This window comes from Podarcis erhardii (assembly GCF_964252035.2).
Source record: "Podarcis erhardii genome assembly, chromosome: 15".
NCBI classification, from domain to species: Eukaryota; Metazoa; Chordata; class Lepidosauria; order Squamata; family Lacertidae; genus Podarcis; species Podarcis erhardii.
Window position 1 is genome coordinate 10,118,018 of NC_138505.1, and position 24,578 is coordinate 10,142,595.

The 24,578-nt window shown below is 46.8% G+C and overlaps 1 protein-coding gene across 1 annotated transcript in view; it reads left to right on the plus strand.

Moving 5' to 3' along the window:
• The first annotated feature begins 4,494 nt into the window (after positions 1-4,494).
• GBA1 (glucosylceramidase beta 1) overlaps positions 4,495-24,578 on the plus strand; it is a 28,811-nt gene continuing 8,727 nt past the window's right edge. Inside the window, exons 1-6 of the mRNA XM_081841072.1 lie at positions 4,495-4,653; positions 16,560-16,664; positions 17,557-17,748; positions 20,636-20,785; positions 22,644-22,777; positions 24,138-24,310. Of these exons, the coding sequence (XP_081697198.1) occupies positions 16,607-16,664; positions 17,557-17,748; positions 20,636-20,785; positions 22,644-22,777; positions 24,138-24,310 (707 nt within the window). The 5' untranslated portion in view covers positions 4,495-4,653; positions 16,560-16,606. The remainder of the gene's footprint in view (positions 4,654-16,559; positions 16,665-17,556; positions 17,749-20,635; positions 20,786-22,643; positions 22,778-24,137; positions 24,311-24,578) is intronic.

Here is a 24,578-nt window from a genome sequence, read left to right on the forward strand (position 1 = left end):
ATTAAAAGGTTCTTTAATTCCTTCTCACTTTCTGCCATCAAGGTTGTAAGGCATAATTACAGGTGTAATTATGCTGCAGCCGTCGTGAATCTCACCTCCAGGCCTCCTGACACACCTTGCCTGCTTTCCCACACCCTCTTTTTGTGGCGGCAAAAAAACCTGTCCGATGAGAACCACGACGATTGCTACATGTACTTCATTGCCTTTTCACAAGCCCAGAGCTTTTTAATCCATGGCGCCGACTCTTCCTTCGTTCCCTTTCTTGGGTTCCTTTGAATGTTTCGCAGCTGGAAGGTGGAACTGAATCTGGCTTCCAGATATGTTAGCAAAAACGCTCATCGCCAAGTTTCTAGATCTCATGGTCCTGGAGAAAAATCTTGAACCGAGGAGTGTTGGTGGGTCAGTGCGCCGGGCTGTTAACCAGAAGGTTGGTGGTTCAAGCCCACCCAAAGACAGCTGTGGACAGGATTTCTGTGCCGCAGAGGGTGGAGCTTGAGGACCCTCACCCTCAGGGGTTCCCACCCTAGGATGATGCCAAATGATGTCAAATGAGCACTTTACACTCCAGTAGTCCCTCAGAAGTCAAGAAGAGTTTTCAGCGTCAACCAAAGGACTGTCTAGTGCACAATAGGGATGGAAAAGTCACTTAAACTCACCTGGTTTCTCATTTTTACACTCCTAAATTCAGTTCTCCACATCTTGTAGCAATGTTGTGAGATCTATACCGTATTTTTCGCTCTATAAGACACACTTTTTCCCTCATAAAAAGTAAGGGGAAATGTGTGCGCATCTTATGGAGCGAATGCAGGCTGCGCGGCTAAGACAGAAGACAGAACAGTGAGAGGGAGCGCTGCCCAGCAATTCCCTCTTGCTGTTCTAGCTTCTGGCTTAGCCAGGCAAAGCCTCCGCAGGGCACAGGGAGCCTTCATCCTGCTGCCCTGCGGAGGCTTCGCGCGGCTATCCGTGGCTTTTGCTGGAGGTGGGGGAAGTGACAGAGCGTGGCTCTCTCACTTCCCCCACCTCCTGCAAAAGCCCCCAAGAGCCGCGCTCCCTTTAAAGAGCCACGCAGAACGTGTGTGCGGCTCTTGGGGGCTTTTCCCCGAGGAGAGAGAAGGATTTCTTTTCTTGCATCCCCCCTCTAAAAACTAGGTGCGCCTTATGGTCAGGTGCGTCTTATGGAGCGAAAAATACAGTAGAAAGCTATAACAGCTGTATCCTCATGAAGATTCATCAGCAAATTTCTTTACTTTGCTTGTAAGCCGCTCTGAGCTCGGCCTTGGCTGGGGAGGGCGGGGTATAAATAAAAAATTATTATTATTATTATTATTATTATTATTATTATTATTACTTCATTTGTTTAATTTATTGACTGCTTTGTTGCTTGATTGATAACATGTTTATTTACCGCTATGAGAAAGATCAAAGCACTTTGCAGTAATATCTCCATATATTTAAAAACAAATTAGAAATGTACATCGTTCTTTAAGATAGGCAACCAGAGCTGTACACAGCATTCCAAGTATGGGTGTACCACAGATACAACAACAACAACAACAACAACAACAACAACAACAACATTATTTGTACCCTGCTCATCTGACTGTGTTGCCCCAGCCACTCTGGGCAGCTTCCAACATATATAAAAACATAATAAAACATTAGACCTTAAAAAGCTTCTCTATATCTTTATGGCAAAGTGGCAGTTTTATTTTCAATTCCCTGCCCCCCCCAAAGGAACAGACTTTGCCTTTTTCACACTTGTCATACACTGGGATGACATTTTCATCCAACGAACTGCCATGAAACCCTGAGATCCCTTTCCTGCCAAATGTTCAAGAGTATTTGTATTTATTTATTTTTTTAAAAAAGTTCAAATCACAAATTGCGGCAGAAATGTGCCCCCTTCCTTTCCCCCTGCCACCAACTGCCTCCACAGGGATATTTGAAGGACAAGTGGCAAAGAAGCATTAAAAGCTTTCCCCCTAACAAATAAGTTGTCTTTTCCATTCTTTCATAACTTAAAACAAAAAACAACTGATGCCTTTTGTTGTTATAATCTTCTGCAAACTGCTCTATGAGCTCCACCTGATAAGTGGCATTTGAGTACTGCAAGTAAATAAATGGAGAGGGCTGATGTGGACAGCTCCATCCATCCCTACATAGCCTGTGGGTATTCTAAAACAGTTAAAAAACCACAGTAAAAACAGTTAAGAACATTCTGGAAGTCTCAAGGGGTGAGGCAGGAAAAGATGGCAAGCGTGATAGGAAGACTGAAGGACAAGCAAAGAAATGTTTAAACATTTCAGTGTAGTATATATATTTGCAGAATATGGATAGATACCTTTTCAAAATGAGAGCAACAGCATCAAATGATCCCGAGGACAATCTTTTCCTTCCGATTATATTTTATTAAGTTTCAACATTTTCAACATACAGAATCAAAATACAGTTTCACCTTTTCTCTCATTTTTGTCGGCTTCCCGCCTCTTTTTCCACAGAGTTGTTGTTTCTCTCCTTCTGCTGCACCCTACCTTCTACCTATCAATTCATAACCGCAATAGTATATAATCAAATTACTTCTGTTGCTCATAGCTCAAATCCTGCTCACGAGTTCGCCATACCATAATATTTCTTCAAATTGTCCGAAAAGGACATTCGTTCTTGTCCTGAGGACAATCCTAGTTGTGATACGGAACCGCCATTCGAACAGAGTCAAGCCTCCTATTCTCACAGCCGGATACCTGTGAGAAACCCACAAGCAGAATTCGAACACAAGAGCTCTCTCCCCTCCTGTGGCTTCAGGCAACCAGTATTTGGAAGCATTGCCGCCTCTGACCGTGCAGGCAGAGCACAGCCACCATGGCCAGTAGCCATCAATAGGCCACTCTCCTCCATAAGTAATAATAATAATAATAATAATAATAATAATAATAATAATTTATTATTTATACCCCGCCCATCTGGCTGGTCCTCCCAGCCACTCTGGGCAGCTTCCAACAAAACACTAAAATACAATAACCTATTAAACATTAAAAGCTTCCCTAAACTGGGCTGCCTTCAGATGTCTTCTAAAAGTCTGGTAATTATTTTTTTCTTTGACATCTGGTGGGAGGGCGTTCCACAGGGCAGGTGCCACCACCGAGAAGGCCCTCTGCCTGGTTCCCTGTAACTTGGCTTCTTGCAGTGAGGGAACCGCCAGAAGGCCCTCAGCGCTGGACCTCAGTGTCCAGGCTGGACGGTGAAGGTGGAGACGCTCCTTTAGGTATACTGGATCGAGGCCATTTAGGGCTTTAAAGGTTAACACCAACACTTTGAATTGTGCTTGGAAACATACCGGGAGCCAGTGTAGGTCTTTCAAGACCGGTGTTATATGGTCTCGGTAGCCGCTCCCAGTCACCAGTCTAGCTGCCGCATTCGGGATTATTTGTAGTTTCTGGGTCACCTTCAAAGGTAGCCCCACATAGAGCGCATTGCAGTAGTCCAAGCGGGAGATAACCAGAGCATGCACCACTCTGGCGAGACAGTCCGCGGGCAGGTAGGGTCTCAGCCTGCGTACCAGGTGGAGTTGGTAGACAGCTGCCCTGGATGCAGAATTGACCTGCGCCTCCATGGACAGCTGTGAGTCCAGAATGACTCCCAGGCTGCGCACCTGGTCCTTCAGGGGCACAGTTACCCCATTCAGGACCAGGGAGTCCTCCACACCAGCCCGCCCCCTGGCCCCCCAAACAGTACTTCTGTCTTGTCAGGATTCAACCTCAATCCATTAGCCGCTATCCATCCTCCAACTGCCTCCAGGCACTTGTACAGGATGTTCACTGCCTTCACTGGTTTCTCTAATTCCCTTTCAATGTCACCCGAGTTGGCAGCCATCATGGCCTCCTGTGGGAGGGAGTTCCGAAGTCTAACTGTACGCAGTGTAAATAAGAACTTCCTTTTATGTGTCCTGAATCTTCATTGCATGTCCCCAAATTCTAGTGTTATGAGAGAGGGAGAAACGCTTTTCGGTAGCCACTTTTTCTATGCTGTACATCATTTTAAAAACTCCTGCTGTGTCACCTCTCACGAGAACCGCTACCTTTCAAAGTTCCTAAACTGTATTCTTCCCGACAGTGCAAGTGGGCAGAATTCCACCTATGCACTTTCCTTTATAAAATTCCCACTAGAGAGAACTGGAAATCCAAGGAGGGAGACCAGTCTATCCCTGGTGAGTCAGGAAGACCCTACAGTTCCACGGCCAAGTTTACAGCCTTGCAGTTTGCCTCAGCTTTTAATTTAAAAGTAGGCCTCTGCCCTGAACATTTGGGATTTTTTCTCTGCCTAAGACTTGGAATGAGCAGGTCTGTGTGGCCCTGCGGCGAGGCAGAGCTCCTGCTTCCACAACTCTGGGCGCGTCAAAGAAAGTGCTTGCGACACCCAGGCCCGAATTCCCAGAGGAATTGCAGATCCAAAACGGGGGAAACCAGGTTTCATCAGAAGCGGATTTTCCTGTTGAGCCAGGCGGACGGGATCCCTCCCACTGATGCTTGCCAGATCCACCAGCCAGTTGCTCTCAGGTGTTTCAGGATCCTGGGGAGCCACGCAAGGGAACTGGGTTCTGGAAGCATCAAGACTGAGCCAGGGATCCTCTGTCTCACATCTGTGGCAGACAAACAGGTGAGTTGGGGCAGGGGTTGTCGCAGAGAGTGGGGGACAGGGCATGGAAGGAGATGGGGTCGTGACAGGACTGGATTCCGTCTTTCCCACATGGGAGAGAGAGCTGCTCTTGAATTTCTTCCCCTAGCGAAGAAAGTCACCACATCTGGTTTTTTTAATTTTTATTTTTTAGAATTCTAAGATATATATATATATATATCATAAATGTACAACGCAATCAGATACATAAGTACTGTATATAAACCACATGTCTGAAATAGTACAAGAGAGCATCTGGGGGTTTTGAGCTTGAGAGAAAAAGCAAGTAGGAGCTCACATTTTGGGCTCACAGCTGTGGCACATAAAAGGAAGTTCTTACAGTGGTACCTCAGGTTAAGTACTTAATTCATTCCGGAGGTCTGTATTTAACCTGAAACTGTTCTTAACCTGAAGCACCACTTTAGCTAATGGGGCCTCCCGCTGCTGCTGCGCCGCCAGAGCCCAATTTCTGTTCTCATCCTGAAGCAAAGTTCTTAACCTGAAGCACTATTTCTGGGTTAGCGGAGTCTGTAACCTGAAGCGTATGTAACCTGAGGTAGCACTGTATTTACACTGCGTATAGTAAGGGCATGAATTTGAGCTGTTTCCCCCTTGCTGCACTCCTTTCGCAGGGAAAACCCACTCTTAGCTTGGAGAACATCAGCCTGGAGAAAATCCAAACTGAGCACTAAAGAGCCGGTTTCGCCCAGGAAACAGGGGCGGGGGGGGGGGCGTGAAGAGAAATGGGACGTAAGGAAGTGTGGATGAACTCTTAAGAGGCGACACAGCAGAAGTTGAATGTCTTTTACTGCTTCTTTTAATTTTTTCTAATTACCCTACGGAACTCCCTGTCACAGGAGAAAGGGATGGCTTCCAACTTGGAATGGCTTTGAAAGTGGATTAACGGAGGCAGATTAGCAGAGGCCGAGGCTACTGATGGCTGATAAACTCTCTGACTATATCCACCTCCACGGCCAGAGGCAGTAATGCTTCTGAATATAATTTTCTTGAAAATACAGAAGGGGAGATTTGCTGTTCCCCTCAGGTCCTGCTTGTGGGATTCTCACTGGGGCGAGTGGTGTTGGGGGATGAGTGTTCAGACCCCCTGGGCTCTCACTTGTGGGGTGCCTCAGGGTTCTGTCCTCTCCCCCATGCTTTTTAACATCTATATGAAGCCACCGGGAGAGATTGTAAGGGGGTTTGGGCTGGGTGTTCATCAGTATGCAGATGATACCCAGCTCTACCTCTTTTTAAAATCAGAACCAGTGAAGGCAGTGAAGGTCCTGTGTGAGTGCCTGGAGGCGGCTGGAGGATGGATTGAGGCTGAATCCTGACAAGACAGGAGGACTGTTTTGGGGGGACAGGGGGCGGGCTGGTGTGGGGGACTCCCTTGCCCAGAATGGGGTAACTGTGCCCCTGAAGGACCAGGTGTGCAGCCTGGGAGTCATTTTGGACTCAGAGCTGTCTATAGAGGCGCATGTCAATTCTGTGTCCAGGGCAGATGTCTAACAGCTTCCTCTGGTACGCAGGCTGAGACCCTACCTGCCCATATAGCACTGGTCTTGAAAGACCTACATTTCAAATTCAAAGTGTTGGTGCTGACCTTTAAAGCCCTAAACGGCTTCGGTCCAGTATACCTGAAGGAGCGTCTCCACCCCTATCATCCAGCCTGGACACTGAGGTCCATCTCTGAGGGCCTTCTGGCAGTTCCCTCACTGCGAGAAGTGAAGTTACAGGGAACTAGACAGAGGGCCTTCTTGGTAGTGGCGCCCGCCCCGTGGAACGCCCTCCCATCAGATGTCAAGGATGACAACTATCTGACAACTATCCTTGACATCCCATCAGATGTCAAGGATGACAACTATCAGATGACAACTACCTGACTTTTAGAAGACATCTGAAGGCAGCCCTGTACAGGGCAGTTTTTTTTTAAAAATGTTTCATTATGTTTTTATATATGTTGGAAGCCACCCAGAGTAGCTGGGGCAACCCAGTCAGATGGGCGGGGTATGAATAATACAATTAATATTATTATTATGGAATAGGATGTCCCTATTTTCATCAGAGAAATGTTGGAGGGTATGCTAACCTACCTCACAGGGTTGTTCTGAGGATAAAATGGGGAGGGGGGATAGATTTATATGTGCCACCTTGAGTTTCTTGGGGTGGGGGAAGTAGGCTATAAATTTAATAAGTACAGTGGTACCTCGGGTTAAGAACTTAATTCGTTCTGGAGGTCTGTTCTTGACCTGAAACTGTTCTTAACCTGAAGCACCATTTTAGCAAATGGGGCCTCCTGCTGCCGCTGTGCTGCCGGAGCACGATTTCTGTTCTCATCCTGAAGCAAAGTTCTTAACCTGAGGTACTATTTCTGGGTTAGCGGAGTCTGTAACCTGACGCGTATGTAACCTGAAGTGTATGTAACCCGAGGTACCACAGTACATAAATAATCTCATCCACAAACCATGGGGGTCCTTGTCCCAAATCAGCAGGCCACGAAATACAACCATCTAATTTGTCCCCAAGCCTAGTCTAAAACCTTTGAAGTCTTTTCCCCTTTCTAGAGCAGGAAGGCTATCCTCTGATTTTCTGATGTTGTCTGTGCCTTTTCTCGAACCCTTGGCCAGTGGTGGTGTCTCAAAAAGCAACAGCTGCCTTGCTCCGTTTCCCTCGTGCTGCCAAAAAAAGCATGTGCTGATTGCATCCACACAATCACCGCTGTGTTGGCTTTGATCCTGTGATTGTAAGCTTAGTGGGGCAGGGACCTGTTTTCTTAATCCATTGCACAATTTATTGCTTGATTGTAAGGAAACCGCAAAGCAATTACTAGGACTTCCAAGGAGACTCTCTGTACTTTGTAAAGCTGAGCCGCTATAGATCAGGGAAACACCGGTACCTCTTTTTTTGCAGCTGGAGGGCTGCATTCACTTCTCCACAACCTTCCGAGCGCCACTTGCCAGCGGCGGGAGGGGCCAGAGACAAAAGTGGGAGGTTTTTATATTTGTGCAATAGGCTAGCTTTTTCACACTCACACATCCCTCTATCCAGAGGCGCTGAGTTCTGTGCAGCATGCGGGGGCGGAGCTTGTTGAATGCACATGATGTCACATGTACGACACACATGTGTAACATCACACGCGGCGGGAGGAAGTCTTCCTTTGTTCTAGATATAATTTTATTGTGTTGTGAAAACTTTAATAACAATTTATAGGAGGAGGCCGCAAGGCCCTACAGGGCCCTCTACTACTACGGGGAGGACCTGCAGGGACCGGTCTGGGCCCTCAAGATTGTGGGGGGCTCAGGCCCATCTTCACATATTTTTGGGGGGCTGAGCTGACCACAGCCCCATAGAGTTTTCTTTCTTTCTTTCTTTCTTTCTCTCTCTCTCTCTCTCTCTCTCTCTCTCTCTCTCTCTCTCTCTCTCTCTGTTTCTCTGTCTTCCAGCCAAGCAAAGCATCCATTCCAAGCAAGCCCAAACCCTTAAGAGAGAGAGACTGTGTGTGTGTGTGTGTGTGTGTGTGTGCGCGCGCCAAGCAGAACCAATAAGGAATCTGACCTAGGAAGGATCCCCAAAAAGAGGAGGTGGCTGCAGAAGAAGGACCATAGCTCATTGGCAAAGCATCTGCTTTGTATGCAATCCCGGGCATCTCTACGTTGGGCTGGAGAATGAATTTTATTATTCCGGTCACAGACCAGTTCCGGCTCACTTACAATATCGGAAAAATCATAAAACACAACAGGAATACATTGGAATACATTCAGATATAACAGCAGTTAAAAATATACATTAAATCTTGATCACTAGAATATAACCTTAAATTGTCATTTAAAACCGTAATCATTTTGGTAGTGAGCCTGTTCCCTAATTTGGAAGCTGGAGGAAGACTCCTTTCCTAAGACCCTGGAGAGCTCCAGTGTGGACAATGCAGAGCTCGCCGGACAAACGATCTCATGGAGCCCAAGGCAGCTTCCAGTGCAGATTAAAAACTTTTCTGCCTCTCTCCTAGCATTGGAACTCACAGTCATCCACTGCAGGTGAACGCTGGCAGATTTATATCCCCCCCCCCAATTTATTAGTTTTCTCTTATAAAACACAGACAAAAACACAAAGGAAAAACATGACATTTGACACAACATAAAAACTTAACAACAGTAAAAACACACAAAACAAAAGAAGAATTTTTTCCTTCTTATTCCTTGGTGTATTTACATTGCTAAAAGACTTCCTTGACACCCTCCAATCTGGATTTCATCATATCACATATTTAGCAGTTCCCAATTTCCTATTTATAACATCAGTATCTTCTGAACGCTGGGAGATTTTAGGATGGTTTGACCATGGAACTCCTGCCCAAAGGAGGCAGGGACAGCCACCAACTTGGACAGAGAACTAGCTGTGACGGCTATGCTCTGCTTCTGCGGTCCTGGGTAGCAATGCTTCTGAATTTCATGGACACATAGACCATAGAACTGTAAAGTTGGAAGGGAACTTGAGGAACATCTAGTCCAACCCCCTGCAATGCAGGAATCTTTTGCTCAAAGTGGGGCTCCAAGCCACGACCCTCTTCCAACTGAGCTATCCCAGGTCCCAGATCATCATCAACATCATCATAATTTATTATTTATACCCCGCCCATCTGGCTGAGTTTCCCCAGCCACTCTGGGCGGCTCCCAATCAAGTGTTAAAAACAAGACAGTGTTAAATATTTAAAACTTCCCTGAACAGGACTGCCTTCAGATGTCTTTTAAAGATAGGATAGCTGCTTGTTTCCTTCACATCTGAAGGGAAGGTGTTCCACAGGGTGGGCACCACTACCGAGAAGACCCTCTGTCTGGTTCCCTGTAGCCTCACTTCTTGCAATGAGGGAACCGCCAGAAGGCCCTCAGCACTGGATCTCAGTGTCTGAGCTGAACGATGGAGGTGGAGATGCTGCTTCAGGTATACTGGACCGAGGCCGTTTAGGGCTTGAAAGGTCAGCACCAACACTTTGAATTGTGCTCAGAAACATACTGGGAGCCAATGTAGGTCTCTCAGGACCAGTGTTATGTGTTCTCGGCGGCCACTCCCAGTCACCAGTCTAGCTGCCGCATTCTGGATTAGTTGCAGTTTCCGGGTCACCTTCAAAGGTAGCCCCACGTAGAGCGCGTTGCAGTAGTCCAAGCGGGAGATAACCAGAGCATGCACCACTCTGGCGAGACAGTCTGCGGGCAGGTAGGGTCTCATCCTGCGTACCAGATGGAGCTGGTAAACAGCTGCCCTGGACACAGAGTTAACCTGCGCCTCCATGGGCAGCTGTGAGTCCAAAATGACTCCCAGGCTGCACACCTGGTCCTTCAGGGGGCACAGTTACCCCATTCAGGACCAGGGAATCCCCCCCACCCGCCCGCTCCCTGTCCCCCAAGAACAGTACTTCTGTCTTGTCAGGATTCAACCTCAATCTGTTAACCGCTATCCATCCTCCAACCGCCTCCAATCATCAGCTCTCCCTGTTTATTCTTCTTCCAGAAACTTTGTGTGGCAACTGCCAGGGCACTACAATGTTCAAAGACTTTTGATTTTATTTGTAAGCCTGAAATAACAAGAACACTGGTGGAATATGTACGGGGAGGGCCTCCGTGCTGCTTTTTGCAGGTCATGACAGAGTTGGTGATGCCAGGTGATGCTGACCATATTGAGCACAATTGGAGTTTTGCTTGTGGGTTTCCCAGAAGTGGCTTGGCCACTGTGAAAACAGGATACTGGACTAGATGGGCCCTTGGCCTGATTCCTGCAGGCTCTTCCTAGGTTCTTATATTTAGCTACTGTCACTCTTGGAGAACTGAACTGAAGCCCGAGGGGTGGGAGAAACTTAGAGGATCAAAAGAGACAGGTTGGTCCACCTGCATGTTCTTACATCTACGGATTCAGCCTTCAGAGCAGCAGAACACAGAACTAATAGTCCTGTTTAGGGAAGGTTTTAATGTTTAATGCTATATTGTGTTTTAATATTCGGTTGGGAGCCGCCCAGAGTGACTGGGGAAACCCAGCCAGATGGGCGGGGTATAAATAATATATTCTTATTCTTATTACTATTATTCTAGCACTTTCCCATAGTTACTCCTATCCTGCTTTGAACGCCATACCCTCCAACATTTCTCTGATGAAAATAGGACATCCTATTCCAGGCTTCCTCAACATCGGCCCTCCAGATGTTTTGAGACTACAATTCCCATCCTCCCTGACCACTGGTCCTGCTAGCTAGGGATCATGGGAGTTGTAGGCCAAAAACATCAGGAGGGCCGAGGTTGAGGAAGCCTGTCCTATTCCATAATAATAATAATAATAATAATAATAATAATAATAATAATAATAATAATAATTTTATTATTCATACCCTGCCCATCTGACTGGGTTGCCCCAGCCACTCTGGGTGGCTTCTAACATATATAAAAACAGAATTAAACATTAAAAAGTGAGAAACCAGATGTCTTCTAAAGGTTGTATAGTTACTTATCTCCTTGGCTCGGTGTTCACATAGCTCCATAGCCTCCAATCTTTCTCTGATGAAAATAGGGATGTGCTAAGGAGAAGCGGGACATTCTGGAATCAAATCAGAAACCGGGACGGCTTCTATAAATCCAGGACTGTCTCTGGCAAATAGGGACACTTGGAGGGTCTGCAGGGCCGGCCCACTCATGAGGCAAGGGGCAGCGACTGCCTCTGGCGGCGGGTACCACCAGGGCAGCAGATCCTGACGTTGATCTTTCCTCCCTGCTTGCTCCTGAGGCAGATCTTCCCTAACCCCTTCTTCGCTGGTGGGGAAGGGGGCTGTCATTTTGGGGATCCACCTCAGGTGGCAAATTGTCTTGGGCCAGCCCTGTTTACACCTGCAGACTGCCTGGGGAAAATATTCTCCCAGCCACCCTCTCCCTCTCATCCTCCTACGCCAGCCACACCTTAGGGCCTCCTTGGCCCATCCCAACAGACACAGACCTGTTTGTTTTTGTCTAATGCTGCAGCAACTTGCCCTCCAGTCGGAGCTGTTGCCATCTTGTTTCAACTGGACCTGCTCCTCTGCCTTTTAATGGACGCCTGGCAGACAGAAACTAAGCCAGAGAAGCTCTTCCTCATCATTTCCTTTTATGTGCTCTGATGTCTGGCGAGGAGGCTCAGCTGCTTGCCACATCTGATTTGCATCTCTTATGGGCAAAAAAAGCATTGGGCACCATATATTTGAATAACATCGTCTTCCCTTTCCTGCAAAGAATCATGAGAAGTGTAGTTTTGTTAACGGAGAAATCCGAGGGCTCCCTTGGTTGATTTTCTATGAATTTATAACAGAAGCGTAGCGTATGTAGTGTGTGTGTGTGTCAAGTTTGTACAAACTGAATGATGGGGGGGGGGGTTTCCCGCTGCAGTTTATACCTCACAGAGCTCCATTTCCCAGCACCCTTAACAAACTACAGCTCCCAGGATTCTCTGGGGGGAAATCATGTGTTTTAATGCGTTTTAGATGGACCCTGTGTGCAGCCACACACTGCTGCACATCAGTCAAGGTGGTTTGCCTGATCCAAGCAGAGAAATGCCTCTAACCCAGATTCCTGCTTCCAACAGGGGACAGCCAAAGTGCCTCTGGAAAACAAATGCTGAATGCCCTCATGCAATGCTGATTCTTCTCTCTTTTTTTTAAAAAAAAGCATTTTTCCTTCCTAATGTGCATGAATGTTAAAGGGAGCACGAGTATTCCGCTTAAAAGGAACAAGGAGCTGTCAAATTCAAACGTTTGGGACCTCTGCTGGCAAGCAGTGAGTTAACAATTACGCAGAACGCGACGGCCAAAAGGGGGTGGGTTTATGCAAATATCACACCAATGGCCGTCGAGCTAACCTGACAGACGGCCAAGAAATGGATAAACTCAACAGAATCCACTATTTTGGAGATGAAACTGCCCATCAAAAGGCTGGTGCCTCGGGCAACAGAAGCAGAAACGTTGCCAGAGCAAGTTTTGTAGAACTGGAAACGGTGCTGATTCCGTGGGGGTGGTGAGCTCTTTGCAGAACCAGGTGCTCGCCGACAGCTCAAAGGGCAGCGGGAAAGAAGACCCGCTTAATTTTTGTTGACTTGGGTATCGCTTCTCGGCCTTTTGGCTAAGATCAAGTGTAGTATCTGTTCTTATCAGTTTAATATCTGATATGTCCTCTATTTGAGGACTATATATTAAATGGATTTTTGGAGCTGGGAGATGGAATAGGGGCTTGCTCCGTCCACTCCATGCATCGACCTGGTATTGCAGTACCTCCAGGAACGGTGCACCTCCCTCTGGGGGGAATATTGCTGGTGCAAAAAACAGTTTAAAACAAATCTAGGTCTTTTGTATATAGGGACGTAGGTGGTGCTGTGGGTAAACCTCAGTACCTAGGACTTGCGGTAGAAGAAACAAAACAAATTCCTTCCAGTAGCACCTTAAAGACCAACTGAGTCAGTTCTTGGTATGAGCTTTCGTGTGCATGCACACTTCTTCAGATACACACTGAAGAAGTGTGCATGCACACGAAAGCTCATACCAAGAACTGACTCAGTTGGTCTTTAAGGTGCTACTGGAAGGAATTTGTTTTGTTTTGACTATGGCAGACCAACACGGCTACCTATCTGTTGCGGTAGAAGGTCGGCGAGTCCCCCGACGGGGTGAGCTCCTGCTCGGTCCCTGCTCCTGCCAACCTAGCAGTTTGAAAGCACGTCAAAGGGCAAGGAGATAAATAGGTACTGCTCCGGCGGGATGGTAAACGGCGCTGCTCTGGTTCACCAGAAGCGGCTTAGTCATGCTTGCTGTACACCGGCTCCCTCGGCCAATAAAGCGAGATCAGTGACTGTACCTAATGGTCAGGGGTCCAATTGTTGTTGTTTAGTCATTTAGTCGTGTCCGACTGTAGTAAAGTGAGTCTCTGTTCCTTGGTCAAGCAACAGGAGTGAGGCCTTGTGGGTAGTCAACAAGCCACAAGGAGCATGGGAAATAAGTTCTGTCCCTTTAACCTCAGACTAACAGGCTCCCAGGGTGTGAGGGATTTACTATGGGAAAGGAAACCCTTGATTTAATGAAAGCTTTGACACCTGGGTCCGAAGATATGTGCATTCTCTCAATGATATTATCTGCCTTAATTGCCTGAGAATGTGTATCTGCATAGACGCCAAGGAAGGGAGGAACCCCTTTGATTTAAGTTCTGTTTTTTTTATGAGACCAGCTGCCAGGAGTCAGATTGATTAGGATGCTGACCAGTCATTGGAGAATTTGAAAAATAATCAGGAGTTATGATTGGTTTGGGGGTTCCGACGCTACCTGCAAATTGGGGATAAAAGATCTTGGAAATGGCTGAGAAAGCGTGCTCTGCAATCCGCCCGGCTGCTGATGTTCCAACTAGCAGCTGTCCTTTCACCCTTTGTGATGGCGATTCGGAAAAGACTTTGAATGCGGACTTTGGAAGGACTTTAACCATTCTTTCTGTCTCTTAGTTGTGAGTATGTAAGCCAGTTAGATTTTACAATGTTCTTGTTTTCCTTGCTTGTAACTTACCAAAGAAGTGCCTGCTGTTTTAGCATGTTTTCTTATGTTCTTTTAAAATAAATTTTTAAAGAAGAAACTGTTTGGTTTGTGTGCCTTTCCGGGGGAAAGCTAATTCCTAGCCTTACGCTTGGTTACGCTCTACCGTATAATTTCTGTCTGTAAGTTTGTGGATACAACTTGTGGAGTGGGGATAACTAACAATAATTGGGCACAACTTTCTCCCTGGGTTGTGGCTCGGATTTCCCCGGACCAAAGGGAGTGGTGGCAGCCTTACCGGTTCTAGTTTGTTATGTGTTTCTGTAAATGTAAACCCTGCCTGCCAACCTCGCTCAAGAAGCCTGGTCTGGCCGGAGAGCAAAGACAGGTGAGGGAGGGGCGAGTGGTTGGGGGCAGTAGGTTTACCACACCGACTCTTCGGGACCCCCTGGACCAGAGCACGCCAGGCACTCCTGTCTTCCACTGCCTCCCGCAGTTTGGTCAAACTCATGCTGGTAGCTTCGAGAACACTGTCCAACCATCTCGCCCTCTGCCGTCCCCTTCTCCTTGTGCCCTCCATCTTTCCCAACATCAGGGTCTTTTCCAGGGAGTCTTCTCTTCTCATGAGGTGGCCAAAGTATTGGAGCCTCAGCTTCAGGATCTGTCCTTCCAGTGAGCCCTCAGGGCTGATTTCCTTCAGAATGGATAGGTTTGATCTTCTTGCAGTCCATGGGACTCTCAAGAGTCTCCTCCAGCACCATAATTCAAAAGCATCAATTCTTCGGCGATCAGCCTTCTTTATGGTCCAGCTCTCACTTCCATACATCACTACTGGCAGGTGTCCCTTTACCTTTACCTTTATAGTGGAAGCAGTGGAATTCTATGTTCCATCCACTACATGCACGCAAATTCATTCAGCAGTAAGGGTGTTTCATGTTCTCCCTAAACATTGTACAGAACATTTCGCTGTTATTCCTCGTCTCATTCGATTCCACAGAGCCTAGGGCTTGCTGATCAGAAGGTCAGTGGTTCGAATCCCCACAACAGGATGAGCTCCCGTTGTTCGGTCCCTGCTCCTAGCAGATTGAAAGCATGTCAAGTGCAAGTAGATGAATAGGTACCGCTCCGGTGGGAAGCTAAGCGGCATTTCCGTGCACTGCTCTGGTTTCGCCAGAAGCGGCTTAGTCATGCTGGCCACGTGACCCGGAAAAACTGTCTGCGGACAAACACCAGCTCCCTCAGTCAGTAAAGCGAGATGAGCTCCACAACCCCAGAGTCGTCCACGACTGGACTTAACGGTCAGGGGTCCCTTTACCTTTACCACTTTCTGAAACAACATGAGAAGCAAACCACATCCGTCCTTCCAAATCCACACTTGGCTCAATTTTGCACTCCAGCTCTCCGACCAATGTTCAGAAAAATGCAGAGATCAGTGCCTAAAAATGAGTGTGTTGTTTCAAATGACAGAAAGAGATGTGTTATAGTAGGAGAAATTGCTTTGCTGAAATATCAAAACTTCATTAAAAATGTGTTTCTTAGAAGTCACAAAAATGTTTGTATGTAGTGGACTAAACTGCTGTTAAATTTTCATGAGGATTTTAAGAAAAGAAAATTGGCAAGTTGCTGCAGGAACGAGGAGAACCAAAATTGAGATGGATAAAATGAGAAAAAGAAATGGACGGATCCATCTGTCCGTCCTCACAAGGGAAGCGTGTAGCTGACTAAAGTCATCTGCTCCAGCCCCTCGATTGGCTGTGCCCCATCTCCCAGATCTCGATCTGCCAGTCATGCAGAAGGAATTTGAGTCAGTTTGCATTTAAAGGCAAACCTCCATCATTCGCTCTTTCTGAAACCAGTAGATGAAACTTTAAGATCTTTCAAAATTCCCTGCACCTCTGCATTTCGCAATGAGCTTTTCCAGCCCAGTGACGTTCATCAAAATGCATACATCAGGATAAAATGCGCATCGAAATGCATATAATTGCAAAAACCATGTACCCAAATGGACTATATTAGGGGACCTGGATTGGAAGCAGTAGATTAGGAAATAGTTTTTTTCCCCTTAGAATCATGAAAAATGCCTGCTAAAATGCTGATTAATTCTCATGAGATCTCCCCCCCCCTTTAAGTAATAATCACAAACTGATGAGGAAAACAGCACTTAAGACTGGAAAAACAAGATGGGCAGACACTGAAATGGATGAAGCCACCTGACTCTTTTTGCACTGCACTTTGCACATGCCCATGGAAGTCTTGTTGGACAAAACACAGCTGAAAACACAGCTGCAGGGAGAGCTGGCTAGCCATGAGGTTATAAATGATGAGCCTTGAAATCATGACTGAACACGCCCCCCCCCCTTTATTTTTGTTTCAGGACCATCTTTCCCGGCAGCAGCATTTACTGCATCTGGCTGTGAAACCATGTGGAAAGGGGCCGTTGTTTGCTTTCTGCTTTTCCAGCTGACGGTTGCTGTGACAGGTGAGCGATATTCGACCGAAGGTTTACGATTACAATCAAGCCTGGCCTTACCAACCAAGAGCCTTGCAACCAGAAGATGTGCCAATGACCTCCCCCTGCCCCGTTTGAGGTCTAAGTAGAGCATCCACACCCAGAGGCAGTCTACCTGTGGTGACGAAAGGTGTTGCTCAGTCATTGTGGTGCTGGATGGCAAAGAGGGGCTTTCCGATGGAGGCTGAATATTGCAGAAGCAAGATGGGTCATTGGCTACCGGGCTGTTTTATTAACAAAAAATATCAACTCCCCACCCCACTTCCCAGAAAGGATAAATTGGGAGTAATCGGGGAGGAAGGATGTGGGCTGATGTGGGCACTGCAAAGAATTGCAGGTATGAGGAGCACTGATTATCCCACAATGAACACCCTTTTAGAAGCACTTTTGGTTCTGGAAATATAATCCAAGGCTCAGCCACCATTGGCCATTCTTTAGCTTTCTAACTATACCAGCTTTCTGTGCTTGCCATAACTTCACCCCCACTCTCCCAACTGCGACATCACAGACCAATGAGGTGGCCCAGATGTTTCCTCCTATCGGGGAAAAGCCATTTCTATTCCTATCATGGTTGTCCCTCTGACACTTGCCCAGACCAGCCACCCACAGCCTCTTGTCATGCTGTATTTCATAGCGCCACCTGTCTGTGGTCAAGCCAACTGCAGTGTGATGACATGCTTACATTTTTATTATATGCATAGAAATAAATTGCAATTGTTCTAGCGCATACGGCTTTGTGTGGCTACTGATTCGGCAAAGCTTTCCTGCTGAGAGGCCTCATTGATCTCTTCCTGACTTACCTCTCCGCTTCCCAGAACTGGAACAACAACAAAAAAGCCAGATTTTCCCTTCCTTTCCCCAGGAGGCCGTCCATGTTCTGCCAGGAATTTTGGGCACGGCTCGTTGGTGTGTGAATGTGGGGCTAACTACTGTGACACCTTGGAGCCTGTCTCCCTCCTTCCTCTGGGTTCCTACGTCAAGTATGAAAGCAACAAAGCCGGGTCGCGTGTGGAGCGCAGTGAAGGAGCCCTGCACAATGACCCTCCAGGAAAAGGTGGGTTTGTCTACTTTTTTAGATCTACCTCCAAGGAGTCTTCCTCTCTCTATATATATCCTAACCTTTCTCCAATAAAATTAAGCTTACACACTCCATTTTAACCTCACAACGACCCTGTGAGGTAGGCAGGACTGAGATATGGTGGCTGGAGAAGGGAAAGTTAAGGGGAGACTTCAGATACCCGAAGGGCTGATGCACTGAAGGAAGTATAGCTTCCTAAGGGCATTACTTGTATTACAGTGGAGCTGCCTGCCATGGGGTGAGGGGGTGGGGTCTTCTTCTCCAGAGTCATTCTGACAAGACAGAAGTACTGTTCTTGGGAGCCAGGGGGTGGGCTGGTGTGGGGGACTCCCTGGTCCTGAGTGGGGTAACTGTGCCCCTGAAGGACCGAGTGCGTCGCCTGGGAGTCATTTTGGACTCACAGCTGTCCATGGAGGCGCAGGTCAATTCTGCGTCCAGGGCAGCTGTCTACCAGCTCCATCTGGTACGCAGGCTGAGACCCTACCTGCCCGCGGACTGTCTTGCCAGAGTGGTGCATGCTCTGGTTATCTCCCGCTTGGACTACTGCAATGCGCTCTACGTGGGGCTACCTTTGAAGGCGAACCGGAAACTGCAATTAATCCAGAATGCGGCAGCTAGCCTGGTGACTGGGGGCGGCCGCCGAGACCACATAACACTGGTCTTGAAAGACCTACATTGGCTCCCAGTACATTTCCAAGCACAATTCAAAGTGTTGATGCTGACCTTTAAAGCCCTAAACGGCCCCAGTCCAGTATACCTGAAGGAGCATCTCCACCCCCATCGTTCTACCCCGGACACTGAGATCCAGCGCCGAAGGCCTTCTGGCGGTTCCCTCATTGCAAGAAGTGAGGTTACATGGAACCAGGCAGAGGGCCTTCTCGGTAGTGGTGCCCACCCTGTGGAACGCCCTCCCATCAGATGTGAAGGAAATAAGCAACTATCCTATCTTTAAAAGACATCTGAAGGCAGCCCTGTTTAGGGAAGTTTTTAATACTTAATGCTGTATTGTTTTTAACACTCAATTGGAAGCCAGCCATAGTGGCTGGGGAAACTCAGCCAGATGGGCAGGGTATAAAAAATAATAAATTTTAAAAAAATGAAGAAGAGGCAGGATGATTATGTCTCAGGGGGTACCCTGGTTGAATCCCACATTGCAGATCCTGCAATGAGAAAGGGTTAGACCAGGCTTTCTCAACCTCGTCCCTCCAGATGTTTTGAGACTACAATTCCCATCATCCCTGACCACTGGTCCTGCTAGCTAGGGATCATGGGAGTTGTAGGCCAAAAACATCTGGAGGGCCGAGGTTGAGGAAGCCTGGATTAGACGAGATGATCATCAGGAACTCTTCCAGCTCTGTCATTCTATGACTGGTCCAAAGTACACATCTGCACCCAAAGACTCCTGGAAAGTATAGTTTGTTAAGGTGCTGAAAGTAGGAGACCCCCTATTTCCCCCACAAAGTCCAAATTCCCAAAGTTCCTCTGGAAGAGAGAGAGATTTTTAAAGCACTCTGAGAATGGCTGCTTTCTCATCATGTTGTAGTTTGCAGCAGCACCTCTCTGTGGCCAAGGGAACTGCAGCCTGGTGACATTCTTACATTTTTATTATACGTATAGAAATCGTGGCAATTATTACAGAGCATTTACAGTGGTGCCTCGCAAGAGGAAAATAATCCGTTCCGCGAGTCTCTTCGTCTAGCGGTTTTTTCGTCTTGCGAAGCAACCCGATTAGCCGATTAGGGGCTTAGCGGCTATTAGCGGCTATTAGCGGCTATTAGCGGCTATTAGCAGCTTAGCGACTTAGAAAAAAGGGGGGGAAGGGGAAAAAGTCGGAAAAACTTGCAAGACGTTTTTGTCTTGCGAAGCAAGCCCATAGGGAAATTCATCTTGCGAAGCACCTCCAAAACCCGTCTAGCGGGTTTTTCGTCTTGCGAGGCACCACTGTACTTGAAGTCTAAAGTAATAAAAGAGTGCTTTAAATGTCTGGTGTGGGTGTGGTCTCAGTGACAGCATTGTAGCAGAGAAGAGATTTGAGCCTAGGTTCCCCCAAATCTTATTGATGAGGCCAAGCTTTCGAGAATTGTTGGGAGTACTGGTAGTACATTCAATCAATTTTTATTATATATAGTCAAAAGCCTTTACAATTGATGACAAGAGGGAACTTCCATCTAAAATCATACACGTAACCTATAGCAGTTTACAACATAAACAAAAAGAAATTTACAACATTAAGACTTAAGATTGGAGTCCATTCACATAGCTGGAATTCACATTCTTGACTGCCAGCTCAAATATGGCTACCTGGTGTGTAATAAATAGATGTTTATCTGCAAGGAGCTCTACTGTCACTTGCTGTGCGGCTACTGCTCGTCTACATTAGGAGAAATTCGCACTAAAATGCTGGTGTATTTTCGTGGGGGCTTTAAAAAATAAATAAATTTTAGAAATAGCACAGGAAATTTGAGGTAAATAATAATAATTTGGAGTAGAAATGGTATGCGGCTGAAAAGAAAATTTAAGGAACCAGGGCGGGGTAGGGAGGGAAGTCAAAGGGATTCAGAGAATCCCTTATTATGGATTTGATATTCTTTTTGTGTATATTTTTCTTTGTGGTTGTTGTTGCATTTGCTGTTGTTTGTTTGTTATTTTTGTTAAATTTTGAAAATTTAATCAAAGTAACTAAATAAATAAATGACTGACTGACTGATGTGGAAATGTAGAATTTAAGACTGGAAAAAATAAGAAAGAGAGGGGAAACTGCAATGGACATATTTAGCCCATCCCTACCCTAAAGTAGCAGCATCCGCTAGGAATTAAGCAAACAGTGCTATGCAATCTAAGCCACCTTCTTCCCTCACTATAGAAACCCTCACTCTGAAGATCAAGACATCCCAGAAATATCAAAAAATCAAGGGCTTTGGTGGGGCCTTGACAGATTCGGCGGCCATCAATATCCTGGCGCTTTCTCCAAAGGCTCAGACAAATCTCCTCAAATCCTATTTCTCAGAACAAGGTAAGTTGCCAAGAGGTGGGTAGTAGCAGCTGGGTTGCCAACTTACTCCGCTGGTTCTGCTCCTCTGCTATTCCGGTGTGGAAGGCAGAAGAGCAAAAACGTTGGCGAACCTCAAGGAAACTGACAAGTCCCAGAGTTGGTGTAACAGTCCAAACCCAGGCATAGGCAAACTCGGCCCTCCAGATGTTTTGGGACTACAACTCCCATCATCCCTAGCTAAAAGGACCAAAACATCTGGAGGGCCGAGTTTGCCTATGCCTGGTCCAAACCTTCTTCACAGGGAACTCTGGGAATGGTAGTTCTGCGATGAAAACAGGGGCCTCCTTCTGTCAACTCTCAGCAATAAACTACAATTCCCAGAATCCTCTGGGGGAAGTGGTGTTCAAAGTGGCAGGATGCTGGTTCAAATGTACAGTTGCAGATGGAGCCTGAGAATGGGGAAATGAGAATGGGGACAGATTCATCCTTTACTACTCTAAGCAGTTATGCTCAGTCCTCACTGTACTTTTTCCACCTGCTTCTTCCCCTGCCCCTCATCCTCCCACAGTAAATATATATATATTTTTAAGCTGCTGCAAACCATGGGGCTCCCTGCAGTCTTCATGATATTGCCATCTTGTGTCTGGAAGGTGCAATTGCACTAGGGTTTTCTTCCTTTCCTTATACAGTGGTACCTCGGTTTAAGAACTTAATTCGTTCTGGAGGTCTGTTCTTAACCTGAAACTGTTCTTAACCTGAGGTATACCACTTTAGCTAATGGGGCCTCCCACTGCCACTGCCACGTGATTTCTCTTCTCATCCTGAAGCAAAGTTCTTAACCCGAGGTACTATTTCTGGACAAAATAAAAAAATTCCTTCCAGTAGCACCTTAAAGACCAACTAAGTTAGTTCTAGGTATGAGCTTTCGTGTGCATGCACACGAAAGCTCATACCTAGAACTAACTTAGTTGGTCTTTAAGGTGCTACTGGAAGGAATTTTTTTATTTTGTTTTGACTATGGCAGACCAACACGGCTACCTACTATTTCTGGGTTAGCGGACTCTGTAACCTGAAGCGTATGTAACCCGAGGTACCACTGTACATAAAAATCGCACGTGACCCCAGAGGGCATCCCCATACAATGTCCTTAGCAAGGATGTTGCCTTGTCCTGTACCATAACTCCCAGGAAGATTTGCCTCAATTTTTTTTCAGCTTGTGGTGCAATTGCTGTCTAACACTGTTTAACTCGCTCTCTAATTCTTTCTAACTCACTAACTACCCTAATGCTCAAACTCTTGAGTTTCAATCTGTCTCAATCTGTCTATCTAGCGATCTGTTTTCCCCCCCTCTCTCTTATCTATATTAGGGCCCAGTCTATTCTCTTGGTTGTTTTAAACTGATTTAAAATATTATAGTTTTACACAGTGCTTTTTTCTGAGGGGACACGGGGGCACACATACCCTTAAACATTTTGTGACTCTTTGTGCTTTTCTCCATTTACTGCATTTATTTTCCCTGATTTGAACCATAAAATGGTGGTTTTCTTGAGTCAAAATGAGAGTACCCCTAAACATTTTTTTAAAGAAAAAAAGGACTGGTTTTACATCATTGTGACCTTCCCTAGGACCCCACGGTGCAGGGCAGGAAAGAAATTGAACAAGTAATAATAGCCACACTCATCGCCTCCAAAAATCCAACAGAATTTGTTAGGCGTGTGGGTTCCAAATCAGACTTTGTCCAATTTACACATTAATTTGCGGATCAGGTGAATTGACTTTGAAATGTGGAAGGACCCCCCCCCCCAAAAAAATTTCCTCAGTGAGCCCTATTCCTGGGAGTAACCCTGCTCTGTCTGCCATTGGCTCCACTTTCTCCAAGGGATCGAATACACCTTGGTCCGCGTCCCCATGGCGAGCTGCGATTTCTCCGTGAGGCTCTATACGTACGACGATTCGGAGGACGACTTTGAGCTGAAAAACTTCAGCCTGACGGAAGAAGACACCAAAATGAAGGTGAAGGGATTTGCCAATCCCCAGGATAAAGATTTAGGCCCATTCCCAGGGGAGAAAGTGGATTCGGTTTGCTTTTTAATGTGAACCCGTTTCATTTGTGCTTAGGGGGAGACCAGCTAGTCCTTGACTAACTAATAAACCTTAGCTCAAGACTCTCAGGCTCCACTTTGGACCCCGAATGCCATCTTATAAGATAAAAGAGAAATGGCCGTAGCTCACTGGTAGAGCATCTGGTCTCAGGTTCAATCCCCAGTCCCCTGTCTAAAATCCTGGAGAGCTGCTGCTAGTCAGTGCAGACAATACCAAGCTATTTTATTTAGTTATTATTTTATAGCTGGACGGACCAAGGGACCAATGCTCTGACGATAGCAGCATCCTCTACTAAGCAGCTGACTCTTCCAGGAATATTGTTGAACTGCAGCCCTGCATCATCCCTGACTATTGGCCAATACTGGCTGTGGATGATAGGAGTTGTAGTCAAACAATAGCTGGAGAGACACAGTCCGCTGCTTGGCCAGCTCTGTTGCCTTTATGGCAGATCCTAAGGACTGAACCACAGGTCTTCTGTGTCCTCTCTTCCACTGATCTGGAGATGAGCGGACCTGGTATCCTTCAGAATATTATTGGACTCCAATGCCCATCATCCACATCCAGTACTGGCCAATAGTTAGGGACGATCGGAGCTGCAGTTCTTGGCCTCCAGCTCTCACCATCCCCATCAGCCAGCATGGCCAATGGTTAGGGATGGTGACATCCCAACAAGAGCTGGGGGCCACCAGAGGAACCTGGGAAATGTGTCAGGAGCTTGTCCTACACTCGAGTAGGACCCTGGCAGAGAAACATGCCCGTCTGGCATGTTCTCTCCCTCCTGGTCGTTCGTTCGTGAGCTTCAAAAGCTTTCTTCTGCCCGAACATCACAGCGACCGATGCCAACAGACACTGGCACACTTAGGGATCCACAGAGTCTGCGCAGTTTGTGTGACAGACCTCAGCAACTCAGCATTTTGGCTAATCTACTTTATTTACATATAAACACACGGAGCACTGCAACATGGCTCCCTCTCTCTCTAGCATCAGACAGCAAAGAGAAAAAGAACAAAGGACAATAGTCCCACTTCACAGAACACAGTAACACAAACATCCTGTCTCCGTCACTTCCCACTCTGTGGAATCAAAACATACACCGTCATGTGAAAGACAACAGTCCCATGACTGCAATCACGGAGCAGGAATTCTAACAGAATATTCTCTCTGGCAACCGTGTGAGAGCATTGAAATCACTGAGACACGACACAGGTGTTGGGTAAAATCAGGCCAAATCTTTATTGATTACAAACGATGTTCCACTTCCCCTCCCTAGATCCCAATCCTTCAGCAAGCCCAAGCGGTGGCCAAGAAGCCACTTGCCCTCTACGCTAGCCCTTGGACCTCCCCAGTGTGGATGAAGACCAACGGGGCCATGACAGGCCGAGGGACCCTCAAGGGGGAGCCGGGAGACAGATACCACAAGGCCTGGGCCAACTATTTCATCAGGTAACGACACTGACCACCGACGTTGTTTGGTTCCATTTTATTTGATGGCTGACCAGTTTGCGACAGCCGCAGAGCAATAAAGTTGTTAGGCACACAAACAAAGCACACAGCTAGTGCAGCAAAGGCTACTGGGAGATGGTGATAGGAATTTTGAGGTCTTAAAAGGTAAAGGTAAAGGGACCCCTGACCATTAGGTCCAGTTGTGACCGACTCTGGGGTTGCGGTGCTCATCTTGCTTTACTGGCCAAGGGAGCCAGCGTAAAGCTTC